This window comes from Epinephelus fuscoguttatus, linkage group LG10 (assembly GCF_011397635.1).
Source record: "Epinephelus fuscoguttatus linkage group LG10, E.fuscoguttatus.final_Chr_v1".
NCBI lineage: Eukaryota > Metazoa > Chordata > Actinopteri > Perciformes > Serranidae > Epinephelus > Epinephelus fuscoguttatus.
In genome coordinates, this window is record NC_064761.1 from 12,000,861 (window position 1) to 12,023,298 (window position 22,438).

Consider the following 22,438-nt stretch of genomic DNA (forward strand, 5'->3'; position numbering starts at 1 on the left):
ATAAATGCTCTTCAGTTTGACCCAGGGAAAAACATGATTAGATCGTAGATCACTGTTGTGTAGTATCTGCTGCTGCTGAAATCTGCAAATGTAAGACATTTAGAAATAATTGAATCTGTCTGTTTGGTGCTGTTTGTGCAAAGTTCAAGAAAAATCCTCCTTCAATGAACAGCACAGTAGATCATTTTAGAGGTCACAGAGCCCCATTTGTTAATAAAACATGTATTTTGAGTTTTAGAAAATAGTGTTTTGTACCTGGAATGGTGTTACATGATCAATCCAAAGTGACTCAGGTGCGAGGTTAATGATAAAACATTTATGACATTAGTTGTGCATTTGTCTTTTCAGCCTTTTTAATTGACCTTTTGAAACCTGACCCCCACAATCCCTCTGAGACCCTGTCAAACACTTGAATTCATTATGTAGAAACTGGAATCAACAATTTAAAAGCTTTTAACAACAACAGGCCGACATGTTTTAACTCTGAAGACGCTGCGGAACCAAGCAGAGCTATTTCACAAACCTCTCAACCAATGAGAGCTTCAGAACAGTCCAGATCCAATCACATCTTGAGAGCACAACTCTAAACCAATCAGACCATTAGACTCTGATAGATCTCAGCTGTTGTTTGGAGGGCCACCGTCACCTGAGGACTTTTTGGAGGTTCACCTGAAACTAGAGAGGGAACAGAAAGCAGTACCAGGCATTGAAACAATGAAAGGGGCAAGAGATTAAGAAGCAAAGAGGAGCTGAGGCTAAAGCAAGGACAAGAATCTAGGTCAAGATATAGACAGAGGACAAGAGTGGGACTTGTTCTGATAAGAAGTGGAACCACAAAGTAGAATTTAAAGAACGTCTGAATTAGAGGAGACAAAGAGTTTAGAGTTGTATTAGAGCAATGAAACTGAGCAAAAGGAAGGCGGTGCTGCTGGCCATCACAGAAAACATTGAGATGGAGCTGTTTTCTTCAGAGGAGTCCTGCATGGTGACATTAATACAAGAGGAGGAGGAGGAGGAGGAAGAAGAGGAGAGCTTTTACCAGGTGTGTCTGCTGTTGAACTGCATCTGTGCATGCAGCTTGGATTAAAAGAAGCACTGTGGTGATCCTCAGACTGCTAATAAATGTCTCTGTGTGCGGCAACAGACTCATGTAATTCATAAAAAGTTCAAATGGCAGGTAAATATGACCACATACCTTTAAGCTGAAGCTATTACAAAAGTTTCTCTTTGATTGCTTTATGTAAATATGTCACTTAACATGCATCACACTTGCCATTATAGTTATGGTGATCTGTGAGGAATCAATATAGTTGGAACTGTGGTACATGAAAATTGAATGGAGAGAGATTAGACGCTTCTGACTCCATTTGGTAAGTTCATGTGACTGGTCAATATGAGATACCAGAGAGTGAGTTTATCTAAAACTTAGCTGATGTTATTGTAGCACCACAGTCCTTTGGTTAATCCAGGTGCTGATAGTTACACTAAGGGATCAATTCACTCTGTCAGGTTTAAACAAACAATTTGATTGTGTTTCCCAATCTTTGCTGAACAACAGTTTTGTGTGAAAGGAATTAAACGCTTGTCCCAGATATAGGCCTGTTGATTTCAGTATCTAAACAAATAATTGCCTGGGTTATTAATTGAAATTTTATGGTATTTTCCCAGGTTTTGAGAAATTTCTGCCACCACCAAAACACAATGAAATAAATAGCATTTTGTTTGTTGTTGAATGCTCATGCATAGTAAACATCTTGCCTTCCCTTTCTTGAACCCAGAGACATCTGGAGCATCCTCTGGTCCCTGACTCTGAGGAGGAACCAGAGCCTGAGGATCCGACCCCACCCAGGCAGCAGGCCAAGCCCAAAAAAGAGTCTCCCACCAAAACAGAGGCCGAGCACTGCCCCCCTGCTCTGGGGTCCATGGGGTTCATGGAGGAAACTGTGATAGAAATGGAGGTTAGTGAAAATAAGTGATGAAAGTGGGTGGGTCGGTAAATCGTATCCCACTTTGTAATACTGCAGAAAAGAAGTGGAAATATCAACTTATGAATGAAATACAGACTCTCTGCTGAGCAGCTGTACAGGATCTTTATGCGCAGGTTTGTTTAGTGTGTGATATTTGCATTTTTCAAGGTAACACATTTCCAAGTAGGTCTTCTTTTCTTTTGTAGGTTCTCTTGTTTTCAATCAAATGAGCTGTCGTTTTATTGTTTTCTGTCCCTCCATGCAGGTGTTTGATCCCCTCAGAGTGTCTGAGATTGAGCTGCTGGAGATGAAGTCCCATGATCCTTCCATCATGAGCCCTGTACGTCAACTCAGGTTTTATTTTGTTATTTCCTGATCAAGAAATAACAATACATTTCATGTGTGCTAACACGGAGCTTGAAATCATTTAATCTGATTAGATGATCATCACTGTAACCACTGAGCCTCCCTTCATCTCAATAATGTCATGTAATTGATTATTGGGTTTAGTGTATTAGCCATAACAGTGCTCTGTGGTGCACTAATCCTGAGCACATAGGGAAAGAATTAATTAAAAGAAATGTTATTTACTCAGTCAGTTAACATTAACCTATTGCCTTATCGATCATCTGTGTTGAAAGTTTTACACATGGTACATGTTTGCTCGTGTGCTTTATTTCTATTTATCAATCTGTCTGTCCATTTTCTTGTGCGATGTTGTACTTTACACTGCAGCATTCCCCAAACAAAGCTGTCTGTCTCAAGTGGAAAAGACTGACTCCGCAGAAGACTGGACTTGTGGTCAAAGACGTGGTCTGTCTACCCAGAGGACACTACCTGACACAGCTGGAGAGGTAAGAGGTGTTACTTAAGATCATCATTTTCATCCATCTGTCCTATCAGTGCAGTGTGGGTCAGTAAGGGGAATACATGGGCTGTTTTTCCTTGTTGGGACTAGTCTGTGAGGACCTCTCAAAATATTTAACGACTGAACATATTGGAATGAAATTTGGTACATTCATGCTCTTCAGAGGATGAACCCTCTCCAGTTTAACACTCTGTGACCATTTCTCAAGCCATTCAAATTTGCTTTTCTTTCCTGTTTTTTCAGACTCACTGTTCCACGAGGCAAAGAACGGGCAACTCTTGCAGCCATGGGAATGACTGCTCGAATCACCATTGATTATGGGTGGTCGGCCAATCAGATGGAGAGTCGGCTGGCAGTGCTCTTCCGTGGGCAGTTTGCAAAATGGGCAGGACAAAGGTTCTCCTTCACATATCTACAGGTGTGTGTGTTGTATTTCTGTCGCCATGAGAGCTCCTTTTCGCCAATTACAAATTTTTGTTTCGATCCTTGGTTTTTTACTGTCCAATAATAGCTTAGGAAGCATTCAGTCTCAGCTGTTAAATGCAGTCGGTTTTACATACAACCGCAAATTCTGAAAGAGAAATAAGAATTGGGAGTACGGTCATTCTTATAGCACCACTTAACCTGTATGCTGAGTCCATATTCTGAAGGATTTTATTTTCTCCATGTCTCATTTTCACTGGTATTTCAAATTCAGTGACACAGCGATTGTACCTCTGAGTGTCATAGCCTAATTTTCTGCATGTTTAGTTTATACCCTAATACATGACTATATCTATCACTGGCTCTTATTGGTACTGCAAGCATGGTCTCAATTAAAGTTAAATACAGAATAGCATCATCTGCATATAGAGTAAGATTGAGGTGCAGCCCTGCAATTTGTACCCCTTGACTTCATACTTTACTGGTTCACTCTTTCCTCTGTGGTCTAAGAATTACGGCCTGGGCTACATATTAAGACTGAATTTAGGACTATGGTTAGCTTTCCGCATGGTAAAGTAAATCAGAAATCTGACAGCGAAGCCAGCAAGATTCCCTCCAGTTCTTCCACATTTTGAACTATTTATATCTGATAGTATGTGTGGTCTCCAGTGTGTGCCGGGCTCCAGGGTGTTGTTTGTCCCAGACACCCCTGCAGAATGCTGGACTGGAGAACAGGTCCTCAGAATTTCCGGACATGGTGCTTTGTACATCCTCAGCCACCAAGACTACCCTCAGGTAAACTGCAACTCCTCTGGGTTTCTCTTTTATGTTGATTTCGTTGTTGCCATGTTAGTAGTGGAGGCTTTTCAGTAATGATTACTTAAGTATTTTACTAACTACTCTTATATGATCCATTTTCATATTCCATTAGTTTTTGTTCCCATTTTAATCTTCCCCCATAATTTCATCACAAATAAAAGATACTAATTCATTTTAAAGAGTCTGATACAGCTCACTTTGTAAAGGCTCCCAGAACAGCCCCTACCTGCTTTGATTCTAGTGCCACACCTAGCACACTTTGTTCCTGAGGCAAGATTCCTCTGTCACCCTCCACACACTCTCCATGTATACTCCACTCCACCACTTCCCCTATGTTAGATTGTTTTGAGTGTCAAAAAAGGGCAATTTACCTGTGCTCTGTTTGTGTGCATTACAGTATGAATGACCTGCATGTATTACATACAATACATTAGCCTCTCCAAAAACAGAGCCATAGTTCCAGCTTTATTGCCATCTATCTTTTGATATGTGGCATGAGTGTTCTGACAGATATGGATTCAGTGTTATGAGTATGTTGCGTAAAAAAATAATGGAAGCAGCAAGTGTGTTGCTTTCCTTTTTATATTAATATAGTTTTCAATAAATTAAACTTATTGATTTAACTTTTACACATTTCTTTCACAGTACATAAAGTTAAAATACTGTTCTGTTAACAGGCAGAATCTGAGATGTTAGCAAGCGAGCCACCTGTGGTGAACAGGTAAAGCATTAACGGTTTTTGTGAGGAAATATTTAATGATTATAAATGGTGAGCCATATAACTGAATCACCTGAATATATGTGTGTGTGTTGTCTCTTGGAAGGAAGGAGTTTTGTCTGGAGGCCAGCACAGAGAGATGCCCCAACGAAGACAATCAGCTGGGAAGACAGACCCGGCTATGTGTTCCCAGCACCACAGAGGAGGTAATGCTTTTTGACCAAATCTTAATCTTTTAAAAAATCCTGTCATCATTAGATGACAGAAAGAACAGCATTTCCTCTGTGTCTTCCTTTGAACCTGTAAAAAACCTGTTTCTGTGGTGTGCAGTTGACGCTCGACCTGGACTCCATCCTGAGACTGTTCAGACAGGAGAATGTGGATCGAGATGTGGAGACCCACATCCAGGTGAGGAGGAGAGACCTGCTCCAAAGCGCCATGAAGGTGGTGAGGAGGCCGGGCTTCTGTTTCAGATGGACACCCGTCATCTCCTTCAGTGGAGAGGACACTGACAGCCATGACGGACCTCTCAGAGAGTTCTTCAGGTTGTGATTATTTACCTCATATTTTACCTTTCCAGATATTAATCAACCAACTTGACTGTAAATAGAGCTTTCATCACTGTTTTTCTTCACTTTTTCTGCATTGCTTTCGGAATGACTGCAATTTTTAGAGTAACATAAACCGAAAAATACTTGTTTAATAGTATTTTTTCCTTGATTACTTTTTAGCCTGAGATTTGAAACATTTACATAATTTTAGGGAGAAATTCCCTGCAATATGGTTATAATTACAAAAATTGTAGGGCTGAAAACACAAAAACAAACAAACAATGGACAACAAAAATTTTATCATCAATGAGACTGTTGATTTTATTTTACAATAGTAATTTAGTTATTATAAAATGACAGAACATTTATGGAAAATCCCAATGTCCTCGATTATTTGTGTTCTTTGACCAACAGTCCAAACCACACAATATTGATTATTAATATTTACAATGTTATAAATCAAAGGAGAGCTGCAAATATTTTTCTGATGTTGAAGTTCTGATGTTGTCTTGAAGAGAAATTACATCTTAACTTTTTATAATATTACTTTACAGATTGTAATGTCATATGAGAATCCATGACAAAAGATTTTTTTAACTTTTTTTTAACAGATTGACTTTGCTGGAGCTGCAGCAAAGTTCTGTGTTTGAGGGTCTTCCGGGACGTCTGTTCTTGACCTACGACCTCGCAGCTCTCGAAGACAGGAAGTATTATGAAGCAGGAGTTCTGATTGGCTGGTCTCTGGCTCAGGGCGGGCCTGGACCTCATTGTTTACACCCTGTGCTCTACGAGGTTGTGTGCATGTGTCTTTTATGTAGATAGAAAATTTCCTAAAATACGATTTTGTCTAAAATTCTTGTGGTTGTGACCTTGATTCCAATCCACCTGCCAAGTGCTCATTTTCATGCGTCTGCACTGCACTTCCCACATAATAAATAAATAGTTTAAATATGTATTTAAATATGTATGTATGTTTGCCATATCAACTGTGTATGGAAATAATATATAATAACTAATATAATGCCTTGCCGCTTTGTTGAACTCTATTTTGCACTGCAGTGTTCAATTTGTCATTGTTCTGTATTCTATTATTGCAGTTGATGTGTGGCCAAAATCCATCGTTGGAGGACTTCAGCTGGAGAGACATTGTTGATACTGAAGCACAGATCCGACTGCAACAGGTAGCGCACACACACACACACACACACACACACACACACACACACACACACACACACACACACACACACACACACACACAGAAAACCTGTACCCTTGTACTTTGAACTAATAAAATGGGAAAAAAAGAAGGTAAAATCTGCTTTGGATTGCTGTGATTACTCTGACTACAGTGTGTTTTTATAGTTAGATAATTTAGTGATTTTATTACTAAAGTATAAACAACAGCCATAAAACACAACTTCCATTCAATACAATTCTCTCACCGCATTAAATAACTGAGCATTATAGTTATGTTCCAGAGTTTTTGGGAACATATGCAGCATGAAAAAGATTTTCTTGATTGTCCTTTTAAAATGGTGAATTAGTCCAGTGTTTGTGTATGGATGAGCAACTGTTTTCCAGGTTTTTTTTGTTTTTATACTACACTCTTCAACCACATTAGAAAGACACTGACCACAAATAGATTTACCAAACCGGTTTGGCTCCAGCGGAGAACATAAGTTGCATGTCATTTCCCCTGTTTCACTTCTTTGTTTTCTGTCACTTCTCAACTGTCCTCCGTCCAATAAGCAAAAATGCCCAAAAAATGTGTCTATTCGCACCATTAAGAATACACACACACACACACACACAAATAATGCTCCTCTGCTCTTCTTGTAGCTGCATTGTTGCACCAGTGTGAAGCTGCTGTCTCCCAGTCTGTGTGACTGGGTGTCAAGCTGTGGGATCCCTGGAATCCATTTGGCCCATTCTGACGAAATACCATCTATCTGTATTCGCCTGGTCAAACATTACATCTACCATAGGTTTGATGGACACGCGCACGCACACACACACACACACACACACACACACACACACACACACAGATAGCATGCATTTACTTGTAATTTACAATTGGTCTGTTGAGTGTTTTTAACTTCTGTCATTTTTGCCCTCTGTTCCTCTGTCTCTGGTTCCTTTATTTCCATTTGCATGTACACTATTCATATAATGAATGAATGAATGAATGAATGAATGAATGAATGAATGAATGAATGATTTATTTTCATGTCTGGCCATTTCAACACGGCCCACTCCTCATTTCTCTTGCACCATCACGCAGACACAAAACTAAATAAATAACAAATATAAAGCTAACGATTCAATACAAAACACTGGCATAACAAAACAAATACCTAATACAAAATAAACTAATTAAACAGATAAGTGTTCAGAATAAAGAGTGTGGGAGGACAAATGGGAGAGGGACCAAGAGCAATAAAGTATTTATGTCTGTATGAAAGAACTGCATGTCCTCTGTTGTGTCTTTAAGTCATACTTCACCCACAAAATGAACAATTTGTGTATCAGTTGATTATGCTGTGTTACCGTGAATTTGTGAAGATAGCTCAGTTGTTTCCTGCATGCTCTCATGGAAAACATATCCATATATACTGTATGTTTTTTTTTAATGAACTGAAACCACATTTAACAGAAGCAAAAATGATCTTGAAACATCTGTTTACAAACTCTCACACAACTTGTGCAGTATAATCCAAGTCTCATTTATCGTATGCTCAGTGCTTCCCCTACACATGTATTTTCACTAAAATGTTACTTTTTATAACTGAATTGAAAGTGAAATTTATCTATGCTCAATTCGAATTGAAAATGCCAATGTGGTCCCCAATCAAACAATAAATCAATATGTTCGCCATTTTTCATGAAGCCATGTGAGAAAAACAAAGTTTTCTTCACAAATTCAAGGTAACATGGCATGAATTGATTTACACATGGTCATTTTGTGGGTGAAATATTCTTTAATGGCTGCTGCAAGTAAAGTGACCTATCAGAAGAGTAGAAAAAAAAAACACTGCTCATGTTCATTTTTTTAACCTTATTTTTTTCACACGCAAACAGAGACCAAATAGCCTCTGAGCTAGTGAACTGATTAAACAATCACTCATTTCTTCTGCTGCCCTTCAGGGTGGCAAGTATGATCTCCCAGTTCACAGAAGGGTTGAACAGCTGTGGTGGATTGTGGGATACGATACTGTCTCACTGGAAGGAGTTTCTGCCAGTGATGACGAGTGCACAGCAGCAGCCTCTGACCCTGGAAGAGTTCAAACAGCTTTTCACTGTCTGCTACAGCCACCTAGACAGCCAGCTACAGGCGGCTGAGGAAGCAACAGTTGGACACTGGGAAACAGTCCTCACTTTGATCAGCGGTAAGAACAGAGAGATGGATGGAGGATAGGGTGAAGAACATAAGGACTCTTGTGGTTCAAGCACTTATTGAGGAAAAGAGTTTAAAGTGACATTAATGTTAGTATGAGAAGATCTAGTCTAAAGTCTGTCCTTGTGCACAATCAGATGGTCAGACAGATTATTCCTTTGAAGACCTCCTCGCCTTCATCACAGGAGCTGATCATCTGCCTCCTCCTGGGTTCCCCAGATTGATCTCCCTGCGTTTTTACTCCCAGGTTAGTATCTATCAAATCATCACAAGTCCTGGTGGTCCCTAAAATGATGCCCGATTCATGTGAAACAGAAAACTGAGTGGAAACCACAGCTAATGGGATTCTGGGAGGCAGTGTGTCTTTAACAGGGACACATCACAACCATTCACCTGTGGTGGACTTACTCTGGCAATCTAATTACAAGAATTTTGTTTGAATTTCAGCCTTTTCCAAAAGACATCTTGCCTACATTTTGAGTCATTACCACACAACCATCATTCGATTATTTGCTACATAATGTCATCACTGGTCCAGTTTTAACTAATATTGAGCTCAGGACACGGTTTCAACCTGGAATGTGTCTATCTATGAAAAAAAAGAAAATATTTGAAGTGAACAGCCAATTGTGACATTTAATCATTGACCAGTATTTAATGATTACATTGTTTAAATCAGATTAAGGTTAATTTTTGGCCCCAGAGTTGAAGATTGAAATTCAGACTGTAAGCAATAAAACAGGACAGGAATCACACATTTGTGCTATCAGGCTACACTCTCAGTCAATAATCCAAGAAAGAGATGTTTGAGTTCCTTAAGTTCACAATAAGGTATTTGGTCTCTGAAAAGATTAAAATGTTAATGTTTTCTTCTGTCTTGAGATAAATCTTCACATAACACTTCCCTCTCCCTGAATTAATTTTCCAGGATGCTAGCATGCCTGGTGTGCGTCTGCCTCACACCTCCACCTGTGCTCTGGAACTCTTCCTGCCCAGGGGACTGGCGGGGGCTGCAGACCTGTCAGCGCTGCTGAGCAGAGCCGTACACGAGGCCCTCGGCTTTACACATTTCCAGACACAGGGAGATGGAGAGGACAGCTGCGTAGATGTGATGACAAATTTATAAGGTGGATGCCCGACTGGATACTAAACATCCTGCTGAAGCTGACACTTTGGAACTCAAAAGTTTCCACAGTATATGAACAATATGACTGTCTTTTTGACGTCTTACAGAAGCTAGTTCAGATACTTCCTGCATTGTGTGTCTCTGCTGATACTTGTATTTGATATTTTGCGAAAATGTTTTAGATATAATTAATAGAAATTTCATATTAAACTTGTTTTGTATTTTCCCACAGTGCTTTAAGGCAGAACTCAAATAATGTATATTTAATTCTATTTGTTTTCAAATCAAATGCTGAATTTCTTGTCAAAGGATTTATTAAAGAACACAAAAAGAACACAAAGACTGGGAGCTTTAAGTAGATTTGTTTCGCTCATCTTTCAAAACGGCATAACAACACAAAATAACATGACTGCCAATCTTATGTTATAAATTTACATCAAAGCAAAACTAGTCTATAATGGCCATAAAGCCTTAAGTGAAGGTGAGTGCAAATGAAATGTCACATCCGTCATTTAAAGTATAACATACATGAGAAGAATAAATATGAATTTTAGTGTAAAAATAATTTGAAAAAGTATTTAAATCAGTGATGATGAGAGGAAATACATTCTGTCTGCAGGTGAAAAAACAAACATTTTGCTGCATGTCCTCGTAAGAAGAAAATAAGAAGTGAATGATACTGTCTGAAATACAAGACCATACATGGTTTATTCTGCCTAAATTTGTCACAGTTTTAGACATTTCTTTATCTTCCCCACCGATAAAACATAAATACCAGTTGACCAAACAGACAAAAGACTGAAACAGAGGGCAAAAAGCCAAAACCACACAAAACCAAACTCACACATGCACACTTAATCATTAATATGCACCTCAAGCTTCTTTTTTAAAAATTAATCTGCACACAGGATGTCTCCCGTCTCTGTACTGAAATACTTTAAGGCGTTGTTTTATAGTACAACACCTCCCATGCCACAAACAAGGAGTACTTTCATACACAGGTTTTCCAGTGAATTGGAAAAATACATTCCATGTGCTTAATAAACCAGTTCTTGATGACACAAGGCAAAACAGATTCACATTCAAAACACATGACTGCATTTTGTCAGTAATACTTCACAGGCTGTTAATTTCCCAGATTTGGGGAACAATCGTCACACACTTGGTATGAGGCACTCACTGAAGTCATTGTTGCCAGTGTTACGGGTGAAACGTTTCCTCATTCATGTATGATGAAAGGATGAAAGGACAGAGTGTTTCCTTGTTACCAGGCTTCTCAGCATGGCACCTGCTCCTCCGGTTAGAGAACATGGGAATTATTGACACCCTTTGAAAAACCTCTTTGACAGGTGAGATTGTGTGGTTTGAGCTTCCCATTGTACTGTGCAAATAATTTGACACTTGAGCCGAATGCACATCTCCACTTCACATTCCTGGGAATATTGTTTAGGGATTATAGAGTGACAATGGCTCCTCTTGTTGACAAGTAGAGGTTTTTTTTTTTTTAATTTGACAAAAGGTTGATAAGGAGGCAGATGATGGCACTGACTCCAAAATCTAAGCCTCTGTGTTTAATCAAAAATACTTTTGCTTGCACCTGAAGTACAATCCAGGTATTTCTGGTGATTTTAAGATAATAGTTTAAGATTATCTCAATACAGTGGAGTACAATGACATTTGATGTGTTGTCTTCACTGTCATATCTTTCCAGATATGGTGAAATGGTTGAGGTGAACTGCCCCTTCAAATTTTGTTTAAACAATAGCATCAGCACAACTTTGAATTGCTGTCTTCATGCACCCATTTCTGACTATTTCTGTCCACATGAAGCTTCTATGGGCCAACTCCAACCCTTTGAATGAGTGTCACAGTGACTGTGTGGGCTGTTCCATTCAGGTGTACATTAAAGAACTACATGGAGAGAAAACACAGAGAATACACATAAGCAGAACGATCTCACTCCCTAATCTCATCCGATATCTTGTGTGAATGCATTATAATTGCTGATGTGAGCTGAAGAGCCTTCACAAAACAGTTAGTTAGTTAGTTAGTTTGCATATTCTGTTTTACATACCTCTTTTATGAGCTCAATGATAGTGTCATTGCTGACCTCTCCAAAGGACTGTAAACTCATCTGTAGATGTGCCAATGATGTCAAGCCTGTACGGACAATGAAATATATCAACAGAGAAATTCATTCAAAAAAATAATTTGCATATGTCAGTATAAAAGAATATGATGAAGAGCAGTACACACAGCTCCAAATCTTAGGAATGTATCGACGGCACTATTGTAGCAAAGGTCAAAACAAAAAGAAAGAAAGTTAAGTCAAACTCTACAAATGCACTTGAACCCCATTAACCCCATAAGTTTTGAAATGATTTCGCATGTCAATTTACAATTACAAAGTTTCATTTATTGAAGAATCCAACTGACACAGCTATGCATAGGCTCGAAATGTATACTATGAAAATTCTTTCTCATGGTGAGCATAAGTTGTCACTTCCTTACTTGGAGTTGTAGAAGGCCCAGTTGTTGGAACCGCAGTTGTGGGTGCTGCAGTTGTGGGGGCAGCAGTTGTTGGGGCAGCAGTTGTTGGAGCAGCAGTTGTTGGTGCTGGAGCTGTTGGAGCAGCTGTTGTTGGTGCTGGAGTTGTTGGGGCTGCAGTTGTGGGGGCAGCAGTTGTGGGGGCTGTGGTTGTGGGAGCTGCAGTTGTGGAAACTGCAATTGTGGCGACAGCAGTTGTGGGGGCAGCAGTTGTTGGGGCAGCAGTTGTTGGAGCAGCAGTTGTTGGTGCTGGAGTTGTTGGAGCAGCCGTTGTTGGTGCTGGAGTTGTTGGGGCTGCAGTTGTTGGGACAGCAGTTGTGGGGACTGTGGTTGTGGAAACTGCAATTGTGGCGACAGCAGTTGTGGGTGCTGCAGTTGTGGGGGCAGCAGTTGTTGGAGCAGCCGTTGTTGATGGTGGAGTTGTTGGGGCTGCGGTTGTTGGAGCTGAAGTTGTGGGGACAGCAGTTGTAGGGGCTGCAGTTGTGGGGGCAGCAGTTGTTGGAGCAGCCGTTGTTGGTGATGGAGTTGTTGGGGCTGCGGTTGTTGGAGCTGCAGTTGTTGGGACAGCAGTTGTAGGGGCAGCAGTTGTTGGGGCTGTGGTTGTGGGAGCTGCAGTTGTGGAAACTGCAATTGTGGCGACAGCAGTTGTTGGTGCTGCAGTTGTGGGTGCTGCAGTTGTGGGGGCAGCAGTTGTTGGAGCAGCTGTTGTTGATGGTGGAGTTGTTGGGGCTGAGGTTGTTGGAGCTGCAGTTGTTGGGACAGCAGTTGTGGGGGCAGCAGTTGTAGGGGCTGTGGTTGTGGGAGCTGCAGTTGTGGAAACTGCAATTGTGGCGACAGCAGTTGTTGGTGCTGCAGTTGTGGGTGCTGCTGTTGTCGAAGCAGCAGTTGTTGGAGCAGCCGTTGTTGGTGATGGAGTTGTTGGGGCTGTGGTTGTGGGAGCTGCAGTTGTGGAAACTGCAATTGTGGCGACAGCAGTTGTTGGTGCTGCAGTTGTGGGAGCAGCAGTTGTGGGTGCTGCAGTTGTAGGGGCTGTGGTTGTGGGAGCTGCAGTTGTTGAGGCTGCAGTTGTTGGGGCTGCAGTTGTTGGGGCAGCAGTTGTTGGAGCAGCAGTTGTGGGGGCTGCAGTTGTGGGTGCTGCAGTTGTGGGGGCAGCAGTTGTGGGAGCTGCAGTTGTTGGGGCTGCAGTTGTTGGAGCAGCCGTTGTTGGTGCTGGAGTTGTTGTGGCTGCGGTTGTAGGAACTGCAGTTGTGGAAACTGCAATTGTGGCGACAGCAGTTGTTGGTGCTGCAGTTGTAGGTGCTGCAGTTGTGGGTGCTGCAGTTGTTGGGGCTGCAGTTGTTGACACCGCAGTTGTGGGGGCAGCAGTTGTTGGAGCTGCAGTTGTCGGACCCGCAGTTGTGGGAGCTGCAGTTGTGGGTGCTGCAGTTGTGGGGGCTGCAGTTGTGGGAGCTGCAGTTGTGGGAGCTGCAGTTGTGGGTGCTGCAGTTGTGGGTGCTGCAGTTGTGGGGGCAGCAGTTGTGGGTGCTGCAGTTGTGGGTGCAGCAGTTGTGGGAGCTGCAGTTGTGGGAGCTGCAGTTGTGGGGGCAGCAGTTGTGGGAGATGCAGTTGTGGGTGCTGCAGTTGTAGGGGCTGCAGTTGTAGGGGCTGCGGTTGTGGGAGCAGCAGTTGTTGGCGATGCGGTCGTTGGAGCTGCAGTTGTGGGGGCAGCAGTTGTTGGAGCTGCAGTTGTGGGAGCTGCAGTTGTGGCTGCTGCAGTTGTGGGAGATGCGGTTGTGGGAGCTGCAGTTGTAGGGGCAGCAGTTGTTGGAGGAGCAGTTGTTGGAGCGGCAGTTGTGGGTGCAGCAGTTGTTGGAGCGGCAGTCGTAGGTGGCGCAGTTGTTGGAGCGGCAGTTGTTGGAGCTGCAGTAGTAGGTGCAGCAGTTGTTGGAGCGGCAGTTGTGGGTGCAGCAGTTGTTGGAGCGGCAGTCGTAGGTGGCGCAGTTGTTGGAGCGGCAGTTGTTGGAGCTGCAGTTGTGGGAGCTGCGGTTGTGGGTGCTGCAGTTGTAGGGGCTGCGGTTGTGGGAGCAGCAGTTGTTGTGGCTGCGGTCGTTGGAGCTGCAGTTGTGGGGGCAGCAGTTGTTGGAGCTGCAGTTGTGGGGGCAGCAGTTGTTGGGGCTGCAGTTGTGGGTGCTGCAGTTGTGGGCGCAGCAGTTGTGGGAGCTGCAGTTGTGGGTGCTGCAGTTGTGGGGGCAGCAGTTGTTGGAGCTGCAGTTGTGGGGGCAGCAGTTGTTGGTGCTGCAGTTGTGGGAGCTGCAGTTGTGGGTGCTGCAGTTGTGGGGGCAGCAGTTGTTGGAGCAGCCGTTGTTGGTGCTGGAGTTGTTGGGGCTGCAGTTGTGGAAACTTCAATTGTGGCAACAGCAGTTGTTGGTTCTGCAGTTGTGGGGGCAGCAGTTGTGGGAGCTGCGGTTGTTGGAGTCGCAGTTGTGGGTGCTGCAGTTGTTGGGGCAGCAGTTGTGGGAGCTGCAGTTGTAGGTGCTGCAGTTGTTGGGGCAGCAGTTGTTGGAGCAGCAGTTGTGGGTGCTGCAGTTGTGGGGGCAGCAGTTGTTGCAGTGGCCGTTGTTGGTGCTGGAGTTGTTGGGGCTGCGGTCGTTGGAGCTGCAGTTGTGGGGGCTGCAGTTGTTGGAGCAGCAGTTGTGGGGACAGCAGTTGTGGAGGCAGCAGTTGTGGGGGCAGCTGTTGTGGGGGCTGCAGTTGTCGGGGTAGCAGTTGTTAGAGCAGCCGTTGTTGGTGCTGGAGTTGTTGGGGCTGCAGTCGTTGGAGCTGCAGTTGTGGGGGCAGCAGTTGTTGGAGCTGCAGTTGTGGGGGCTATAGTTGTTGGGGCAGCAGTTGTGGGGACAGCAGTTGTGGGGGCAGCTGTTGTGGGGACAGCAGTTGTTACAGCAGCAGTTGTTGGTGCTGCAGTTGTGGAGGCTGCAGTTGTTGGGGCTGCGGTTGTGGGAGCAGTAGTTGCTGGGGCTGCAGTTGTTGCAGCAGCAGTTGTGGGGACAGCAGTTGTGGGAGCTGCAGTTGTTGGGGCTGCGGTTGTGGGGGCAGCAGTTGTGGGGGCATCTGTTGTGGGTGCTGCAGTTGTGGGGGTAGCAGTTGTTGGAGCGGCCGTTGTTGGTGCTGGAGTTGTTGGGGCTGCGGTTGTTGGAGCTGTAGTTGTTGGAGGTGCAGTGGTGGGAGTAGGAGTTGTGGGTGCTGCAGTTGTTGGGGCTGCAGTTGTGGGAGCAGTAGTTGCTGGGGGTGCAGTTGTGGGTGCTACAGTTGTCGGAGCCGCAGTTGTGGGGGCAGCAGTTGTCGGAGCTGCAGTTGTGGAGGCTGCAGTTGTGGGGGCAGCTGTTGTTGGAGCAGCAGTTGTGGGGGCTGCAGTTGTTGGGGCAGCTGTTGTTGGGGCTGCAGTTGTGGGTGCTGCAGTTGTAGGTGTGGCAGTTGTGGGTGTAGCAGTTGTAGGTGCGGCAGTTGTAGGTGCAGCAGTTGTTGGAGCAGCAGTTGTTGGAGCGGCAGTTGTTGGAGCTGCAGTAGTAGGCGCTGCAGTTGTTGGAGCGGCAGTTGTTGGAGCTGCAGTAGTAGGTGCTGCAGTTGTGGTTGTTGCAGTCGTCGGGCCAGCGGTTGTTGAGGCAGCAGTTGTTGGAGCTGCAGTTGTGGGGGCAGCAGTTGTTTGGGCTGCAGTTGTTAGGGCTGCAGCTGTGGGACCAGTAGTTGCTGGAGCTGCAGTTGTGGGTGCTGCAGTTGTCGGGCCAGCGGTTGTTGAGGCAACAGTTGTTGGAGCTGCAGTTGTGGGGGCAGGAGTTGTTGGAGGTGCAGTGGTGGAAGCAGCAGTTGTTGGGGCTGCAGTTGTTGGGGCTGCAGTTGTGGGTGTTGCAGTTGTTTGGGCTTCAGTTGTGGGAGCAGTAGTTGCTGGGGCTGCAGTTGTGGGTGCTGCAGTCGTCGGGCCAGCGGTTGTTGAAGCAGCAGTTGTTGGAGCTGCAGTTGTGGGGGCAGCAGTTGTTGGTGCTGTAGTTGTGGGTGCTGCAGTTGTCGGGCCAGCGGTCGTTGAGGCAGCAGTTGTTGGAGCTGCAGTTGTGGGGGCAGCTGTTGTTGGGGCTGCAGTTGTGGGTGCTGCAGTTGTTGGGGCTGCGGCTGTGGGAGCAGTAGTTGCTGGGGCTGCAGTTGTGGGTCCTGCAGTCGTCGGGCCAGCGGTTGTTGAGGCAGCAGTTGTTGGAGCTGCAGTTGTTGGAGGTGCAGTTGTGGGAGCAGCAGTTGTGGGGGCTGCAGTTGTTGGGGCTGCAGTTGTGGGAGCAGTAGTTGCTGGGACTGCAGTTGTAGGTGCTGCAGTGGTCGGGCCAGCAGTTGTTGAGGCAGCAGTTGTTGGAGCTGCAGTTGTGGGGGCAGCAGTTGTTGGAGGTGCAGTGGTGGGAGCAGCAGTTGTGGGGGCTGCAGTTGTTGGGGCTGCAGTTGTGGGAGCAGTAGTTGCTGGGGCTGCAGTTGTGGGTGCTGCAGTGGTCGGGCCAGCAGTTGTTGAGGCAGCAGTTGTTGGAGCTGCAGTTGTGGGGGCAGCAGTTGTTGGAGCTGTAGTTGTGGGTGCTGCAGTTGTGGGGGCTGCAGTTGTCGGGCCAGCGGTCGTTGAGGCAGCAGTTGTTGGAGCTGCAGTTGTGGGGGCAGCTGTTGTTGGGGCTGCAGTTGTGGGTGCTGCAGTTGTTGGGGCCACACTTGTGGGAGCAGTAGTTGCTGGGGCTGCAGTTGTGGGTCCTGCAGTCGTCGGGCCAGCGGTTGTTGAGGCAGCAGTTGTTGGAGCTGCAGTTGTGGGGGCAGCAGTTGTTGGAGCTGCAGTTGTGGGGGTTGCAGTTGTGGGGGCAGCAGTTGTTGGAGCAGCAGTTGTGGGGGCAGCAGTTGTTGGAGGTGCAGTGGTGGGAGCAGCAGTTGTGGGGGCTGCAGTTGTGGGAGCAGTAGTTGCTGGGACTGCAGTTGTGGGTGCTGCAGTGGTCGGGCCAGCAGATGTTGAGGCAGCAGTTGTTGGAGCTGCAGTTGTGGGGGCAGCAGTTGTGGGGGCTGCAGTTGTGGGTGCTGCAGTTGTTGGGGCTGCAGTTGTGGGAGCAGTAGTTGCTGGGGCTGCAGTTGTGGGTGCTGCAGTGGTCGGGCCAGCAGTTGTTGAGGCAGCAGTTGTTGGAGCTGCAGTTGTGGGGGCAGCAGTTGTTGGAGGTGCAGTGGTGGGAGCAGCGGTTGTTGAGGCAGCAATTGTTGGAGCTGCAGTTGTTGGAGCTGCAGTTGTGGGGGCAGCAGTTGTTGGAGCGGCAGTTGTCGGTGCTGCAGTTATGGGGGCTGCAGTTGTTGGAGCCACAGTTGTTGGGGCTGCAGTTGTGGGAGCAGTAGTTGCTGGGGCTGCAGTTGTGGGTGCTGCAGTCGTTGGGTCAGCGGTTGTTGAGGCAGCAGTTGTTGGAGCTGCAGTTGTGGGGGCAGCAGTTGTTGGAGCAGCAGTTGTGGGTGCTGCAGTTGTTGGGGCTGCAGCTGTGGGAGCTGCAGTTGTTTGAGCAGCAGTTGTGGGGGCAGCAGTTGTTGGGGCTGCAGTTGTTGGAGCAGCAGTTGTGCGTGCTGCAGTTGTTGGAGAAGCAGTTGTTGGTGCTGCAGTTGTGGGAGTAGCAGTTGTTTGTGCAGCAGTTGTGGGGGCTGCAGTTGTGGGGGCTGCAGTTGTCGGGGCTGCAGTTGTTGGGGCTGCAGTTGTGGGTGCTGCAGTTGTTGGGGCTGCACTTGTTGGAGCTGCAGTTGTTGGAGCAGCAGTTGTGGGTGCTGCAGTTGTGGGGGCAGCAGTTGTTGGTGCGGCTGTTGTTGGTGCCACAGTTGTTGGTGCCGCAGTTGTTGGTGCCGCAGTTGTTGGGGCTGCAGTTGTGGGTGCTGCAGTTGTTGGGGCCGCAGTTGTTGGAGCTGCAGTTGTTTGTGCAGCAGTTGTTGGTGCTGCACTTGTGGGAGTAGCAGTTGTTGGAGTGGCCGTTGTTGGTGCTGCAGTTGTGGGTGCTGCTGTTGTCGGGGCTGCAGTTGTTGGGGCTGCAGTTGTGGGTGCTGCAGTTGTTGGGGCCGCAGTTGTTGGAGCTGCAGTTGGTCGTGCAGCAGTTGTTGGTGCTGCACTTGTGGGAGTAGCAGTTGTTGGAGTGGCCGTTGTTGGTGCTGCAGTTGTGGGGGCTGCAGTTGTCGGAGGTCCAGTTGTTTGTACAGCAGTTGTGGGGGCTGCAGGTGTTGGTTCTGCAGTTGTGGGTGCTGCAGTTGTTGGGGTCGAAGTTGTTGTGGCTGCAGTAGTATGGAGTAATTTTCATGAATTTTAGGAAAATAGTTATTACAAATACCTCAGTATTACCATATATCTTTTAATGTCTTTTTATGTTTGATAGTGTTCACTTTTTTGTTTGAGTCCTTGTTCATGCTGCTCATCAAACATCTCAACTATACATATCATTTCAGCATAATGCAGAGATGGTTGGCCTGTTTGCAGAGGTTGATCAGAGCTTCAGTGTATTATATGTGATTTGTTGTTTTATGCACCTTTCAATTTTGAATGAATGATTTTTTGGGTTTTGTCATTTATCACAAACGCATGTTTTTCATCCATTCATTATGTATAACCGCTTAACTTTTTTATGGTCATGGGGGGCTGGAGCCTCTCCCAGTTGAGTTTCAGCGAAAGGCAGGATACACCCTGGGCAGGTTGCCGGATAGGGCTGACACTTAGAGACAGAGATCCCTTCAACTTCATAATCACACCTACAGTCACTTTAAAGTCACCAATTAATCTAACTTGCATGTGTTTGGTTGGAATCCACAGAACTCAAACTAAACCCAACACACAGGGACATGCTCCAGCCTATGTCTAGCGATGTTATTATACCAGTACTACTTAGCATAAATCATTTTCAGCCCTTTTTGTTTCGTTTGTTTTTCAGTGACTTTTCAAAAGCTAGACAGCGGCACTGATGCTGTCTGCTTGTCAGGTTCAATCTTTATCCTATTGTTCATCATTCTTCAACATCCTTGACGGAGGTCTATTCAGGCAGTAAATGTCATCCTGGAAATTAACCAACGCAAATGGATCAGATTTTTTAATCACATTTTAATTACTAATTATCTACCTGAAGACAATTCAGGCTAACAAGCATGTTTGCATGTTTATAATTGATGATCATATTTCTGTTTCAATTTCAATTTCTAACAAGAAATTAACACATTTTCGGTCTGACATTTGTTGTTTTATCTTGATATGTTCTGTTGATATTATTTTTACATTCACTTTAATTGACTAGTTAATAAAAGTGACAATATCACAAAAGCAACATATTGTAGAGTGTCAAATTTAAAACACAGGCTGCAATCCTAAAAAAAAATTAACACTACTGTCTCTTTAGTCTACTGTGATACAGCATGGCATTCTACATAGTAATATGCAAACAATCAAAGCCATAAAAAAATATTGTTTCAATAGTTACTTTGTCCAGAGGATCCGTGTAAACATCCAAGCAAAAATATCCAGCCAAGAATTTTTCTTTCCATGATGACTGGTGTTGCTTTTCACCTCTCCTGGTACAAACAAGTATTTTGTCTGTGATTGCACATTGCATTTAGTTTGTGATTTACTCCTCCCTCAGGTACAGAGGGAGTGACAAGGCATTTGTGACAGAGGCTACTTTCAAAAACCTGAAAAACCAGGTGAGTCACAGACACATATGTTTACAAAATATGGGACACTAGTAAATCATAAAACACATTATACAGTAGAAAATATCTGCCGGGACCTTACACCAAAAAGGTCCAAATACGGCTGACATCCTATTGTTTTCTAAGAATAACAGGCAATGAGTTCAAGTGCTGTATGAATCAGCTCGTAGCAAGTTATGGCTGGTAAAGTTGGACAGTCGCTTCACACTTCTCTTCTTTGTTAGAATGTTTTCGTAATCAGTGCAATTACTCTTTTCTAAAAGGATGACAATTCACTTTCTAAGCTAAAGTCAAGACAGTGAATGCTTCGTCAGAGTACACAATTTGAATTTCACTTTAGATTTTAGGGCAGGATGTGTTTAATTTTAATGCAGATAAAGGATTAATGTGCTAGTAACACCAAGGCACCATAAAAAAAAAACCCCTCAATTCTTGTGGTGGAGCTTGAGTTTTATCCAATAAGTCATACTTATTTGTAGGACTTTTCTAATTGCATGACAGTGATAAAGGTCAGTGGAATACATTTGCTCAATCATAGAAAAATACACACACGCATTATTTTTTGTTGTAAGAATAAGAAAATACAGCAAAAGAAACATGTAGGGAGTCATTTATACTTTAATTCATTCAAATGCATGAAAACAAAAGTTATTAACCCAACACTTTGACAGAATTCTACCCAAAAGACTTACACTTAGAAAAAGTGAGAATTTAAAACTATAAATATTCTGACAGCATAACTGATGCGTAGGAGCCTGATAATCCACTGAGGATCGTCTTTGTTTTACAACTACTTTAGCTGGTATCAGGTGTGGAGAGGAAAGTACATCACCACCAGCATCAGTTTTTCATTGTTAAAATGTCAGTGCATTTCATGGATGTTTGCCAAACCCTTACTGGCAACATCCATCAAAGTTACCAAACAGGTTTACTGGGTAATGCAGTTCCTCTCTTCATCTGCTTTTGGTCAGTTCAAGTTCATCTGATCTGATCTGATCTAATCTAATCTTATTTTATCTTACCCTAACATCCACATACTGTACTATAAGGAGAACTAACCTATAATCTTAGCTGTTCTACTAATAACCATGGCTGAACCCCTTATGTGTGTTAGCTATTTATAGTGAAACGGCTGAAAAAAGTGCAGATGCTAACAAATGTACCGGTAAGTGACAAAGAGCCAGATTTATAATAATTTAGCAATTAGCACCACCTCCTGACAGTAATTGGTAGCATTATCTGACATTAGACCTCCTGAATATTACTAAATGTCATGAACAGTTTAAAGTTTGGTTAGTTGTTGATAATAACCAAATACATGCAGTGTCCAAAATTAACTTTTTGACTCACTGGCAAATGGCTAGTGAATGTTCAAACTTTACCAGCCATAATGGTTTTTTTTGGCTGGTGAGTGAAGCAAGGTTACTGGCCACTTGCTTATTTTACTAGCATTTGGCTAGCGGCTAGTGTTAATTTTGGACCCTGAATACATGTATCCACTAAGAGCAGGTAACATTAGATACCCCAACAGGGGCTTGAGATGTTCTTTCAACAGGCCCTTTTATGTGCATACATGGAAATCCTAAGGCAAGGAGAACAACAGCAAAAAACAAACAAACAAACAACTGAAACGGGTACAAACCAAGACAAGCATCAGTGACAGAAATGAGATGATAAGTCAGACACAGCATGAAAAGGAAGAGCTGGGGTGGAGGCAGGTTGCAATGCAGCTCGCAGAGGAAGCAGCATCAGTGAGCAGGCTAAAGCAAAGAACAGAATGGATCAGCTGATACCCTGTATCAGTCAGCATAGCCATCAGCTGATTGGGCTGAATGAGATCAGCTGATGTGAGCTTGACATGGCCAGCCTGACCTAAATGCTATGCTAAATCATTCAACGGGATGATTCAGATGAACTGAAGTCCTGAGTTCTTGGAGCCATGGTCACTGGGGCCCTCTTGTGGAGGCTGCAGTTGTCAAAGCCAAAGCTGGGGGAGCTGCAGTTGTGGGACCTGCAGTTGGGGGGTGCTCCAGTCATCGAAGACACAGTTAAGGTAGCTGCAGTTGTGAGGGCTGCAGTTGTCGGAGCCAGAGTAGGGGGGCAGCAGCCGTCACAGCTGCAGTTCTTTCAGCCCTGCTGACAGGGCCCTTTTTTGTGGGGGCTGCAGTTGTCGGAGCCACAGTTTTGGGGGGGCAGCAGTGGTAGCAGCAATCTGTATGGCTGTAATTGTGGGAGCGTTGGTTGTTGGATCCCCAGTTGTTGGAGCTGTAGTTGTGGTGTCCATAGTTGTGGAGGCTGCAGTAGTTTGAGCTGGGGTTGTG

At 44.6% G+C, this 22,438-nt stretch overlaps 2 protein-coding genes across 2 annotated transcripts; one reads left to right on the forward strand and one right to left on the reverse strand.

Moving 5' to 3' along the window:
* Positions 1-653: 653 nt before the first annotated feature.
* LOC125896386 (uncharacterized) lies at positions 654-10,037 on the forward strand. The gene is made up of 15 exons (XM_049588908.1): positions 654-1,042; positions 1,779-1,958; positions 2,233-2,307; positions 2,703-2,821; positions 3,079-3,253; positions 3,928-4,053; positions 4,755-4,798; positions 4,902-5,001; positions 5,126-5,340; positions 5,958-6,138; positions 6,444-6,527; positions 7,189-7,334; positions 8,497-8,738; positions 8,884-8,993; positions 9,675-10,037. The coding sequence occupies exons 1-15, from the start codon at positions 899-901 to the stop codon at positions 9,870-9,872; spliced, it is 2,139 nt and encodes a 712-aa protein (XP_049444865.1). The 5' UTR covers positions 654-898; the 3' UTR covers positions 9,873-10,037.
* Positions 10,038-17,819: 7,782 nt separating this feature from the next.
* Positions 17,820-20,039, reverse strand: LOC125896388 (keratin-associated protein 4-3-like). Its single transcript, XM_049588910.1, has 2 exons — positions 19,889-20,039; positions 17,820-18,698 (listed from the first exon to the last, which is right to left on the reverse strand). The coding sequence occupies exons 1-2, from the start codon at positions 19,912-19,914 to the stop codon at positions 17,828-17,830; spliced, it is 897 nt and encodes a 298-aa protein (XP_049444867.1). The 5' UTR covers positions 19,915-20,039; the 3' UTR covers positions 17,820-17,827.
* Positions 20,040-22,438: the final 2,399 nt, after the last annotated feature.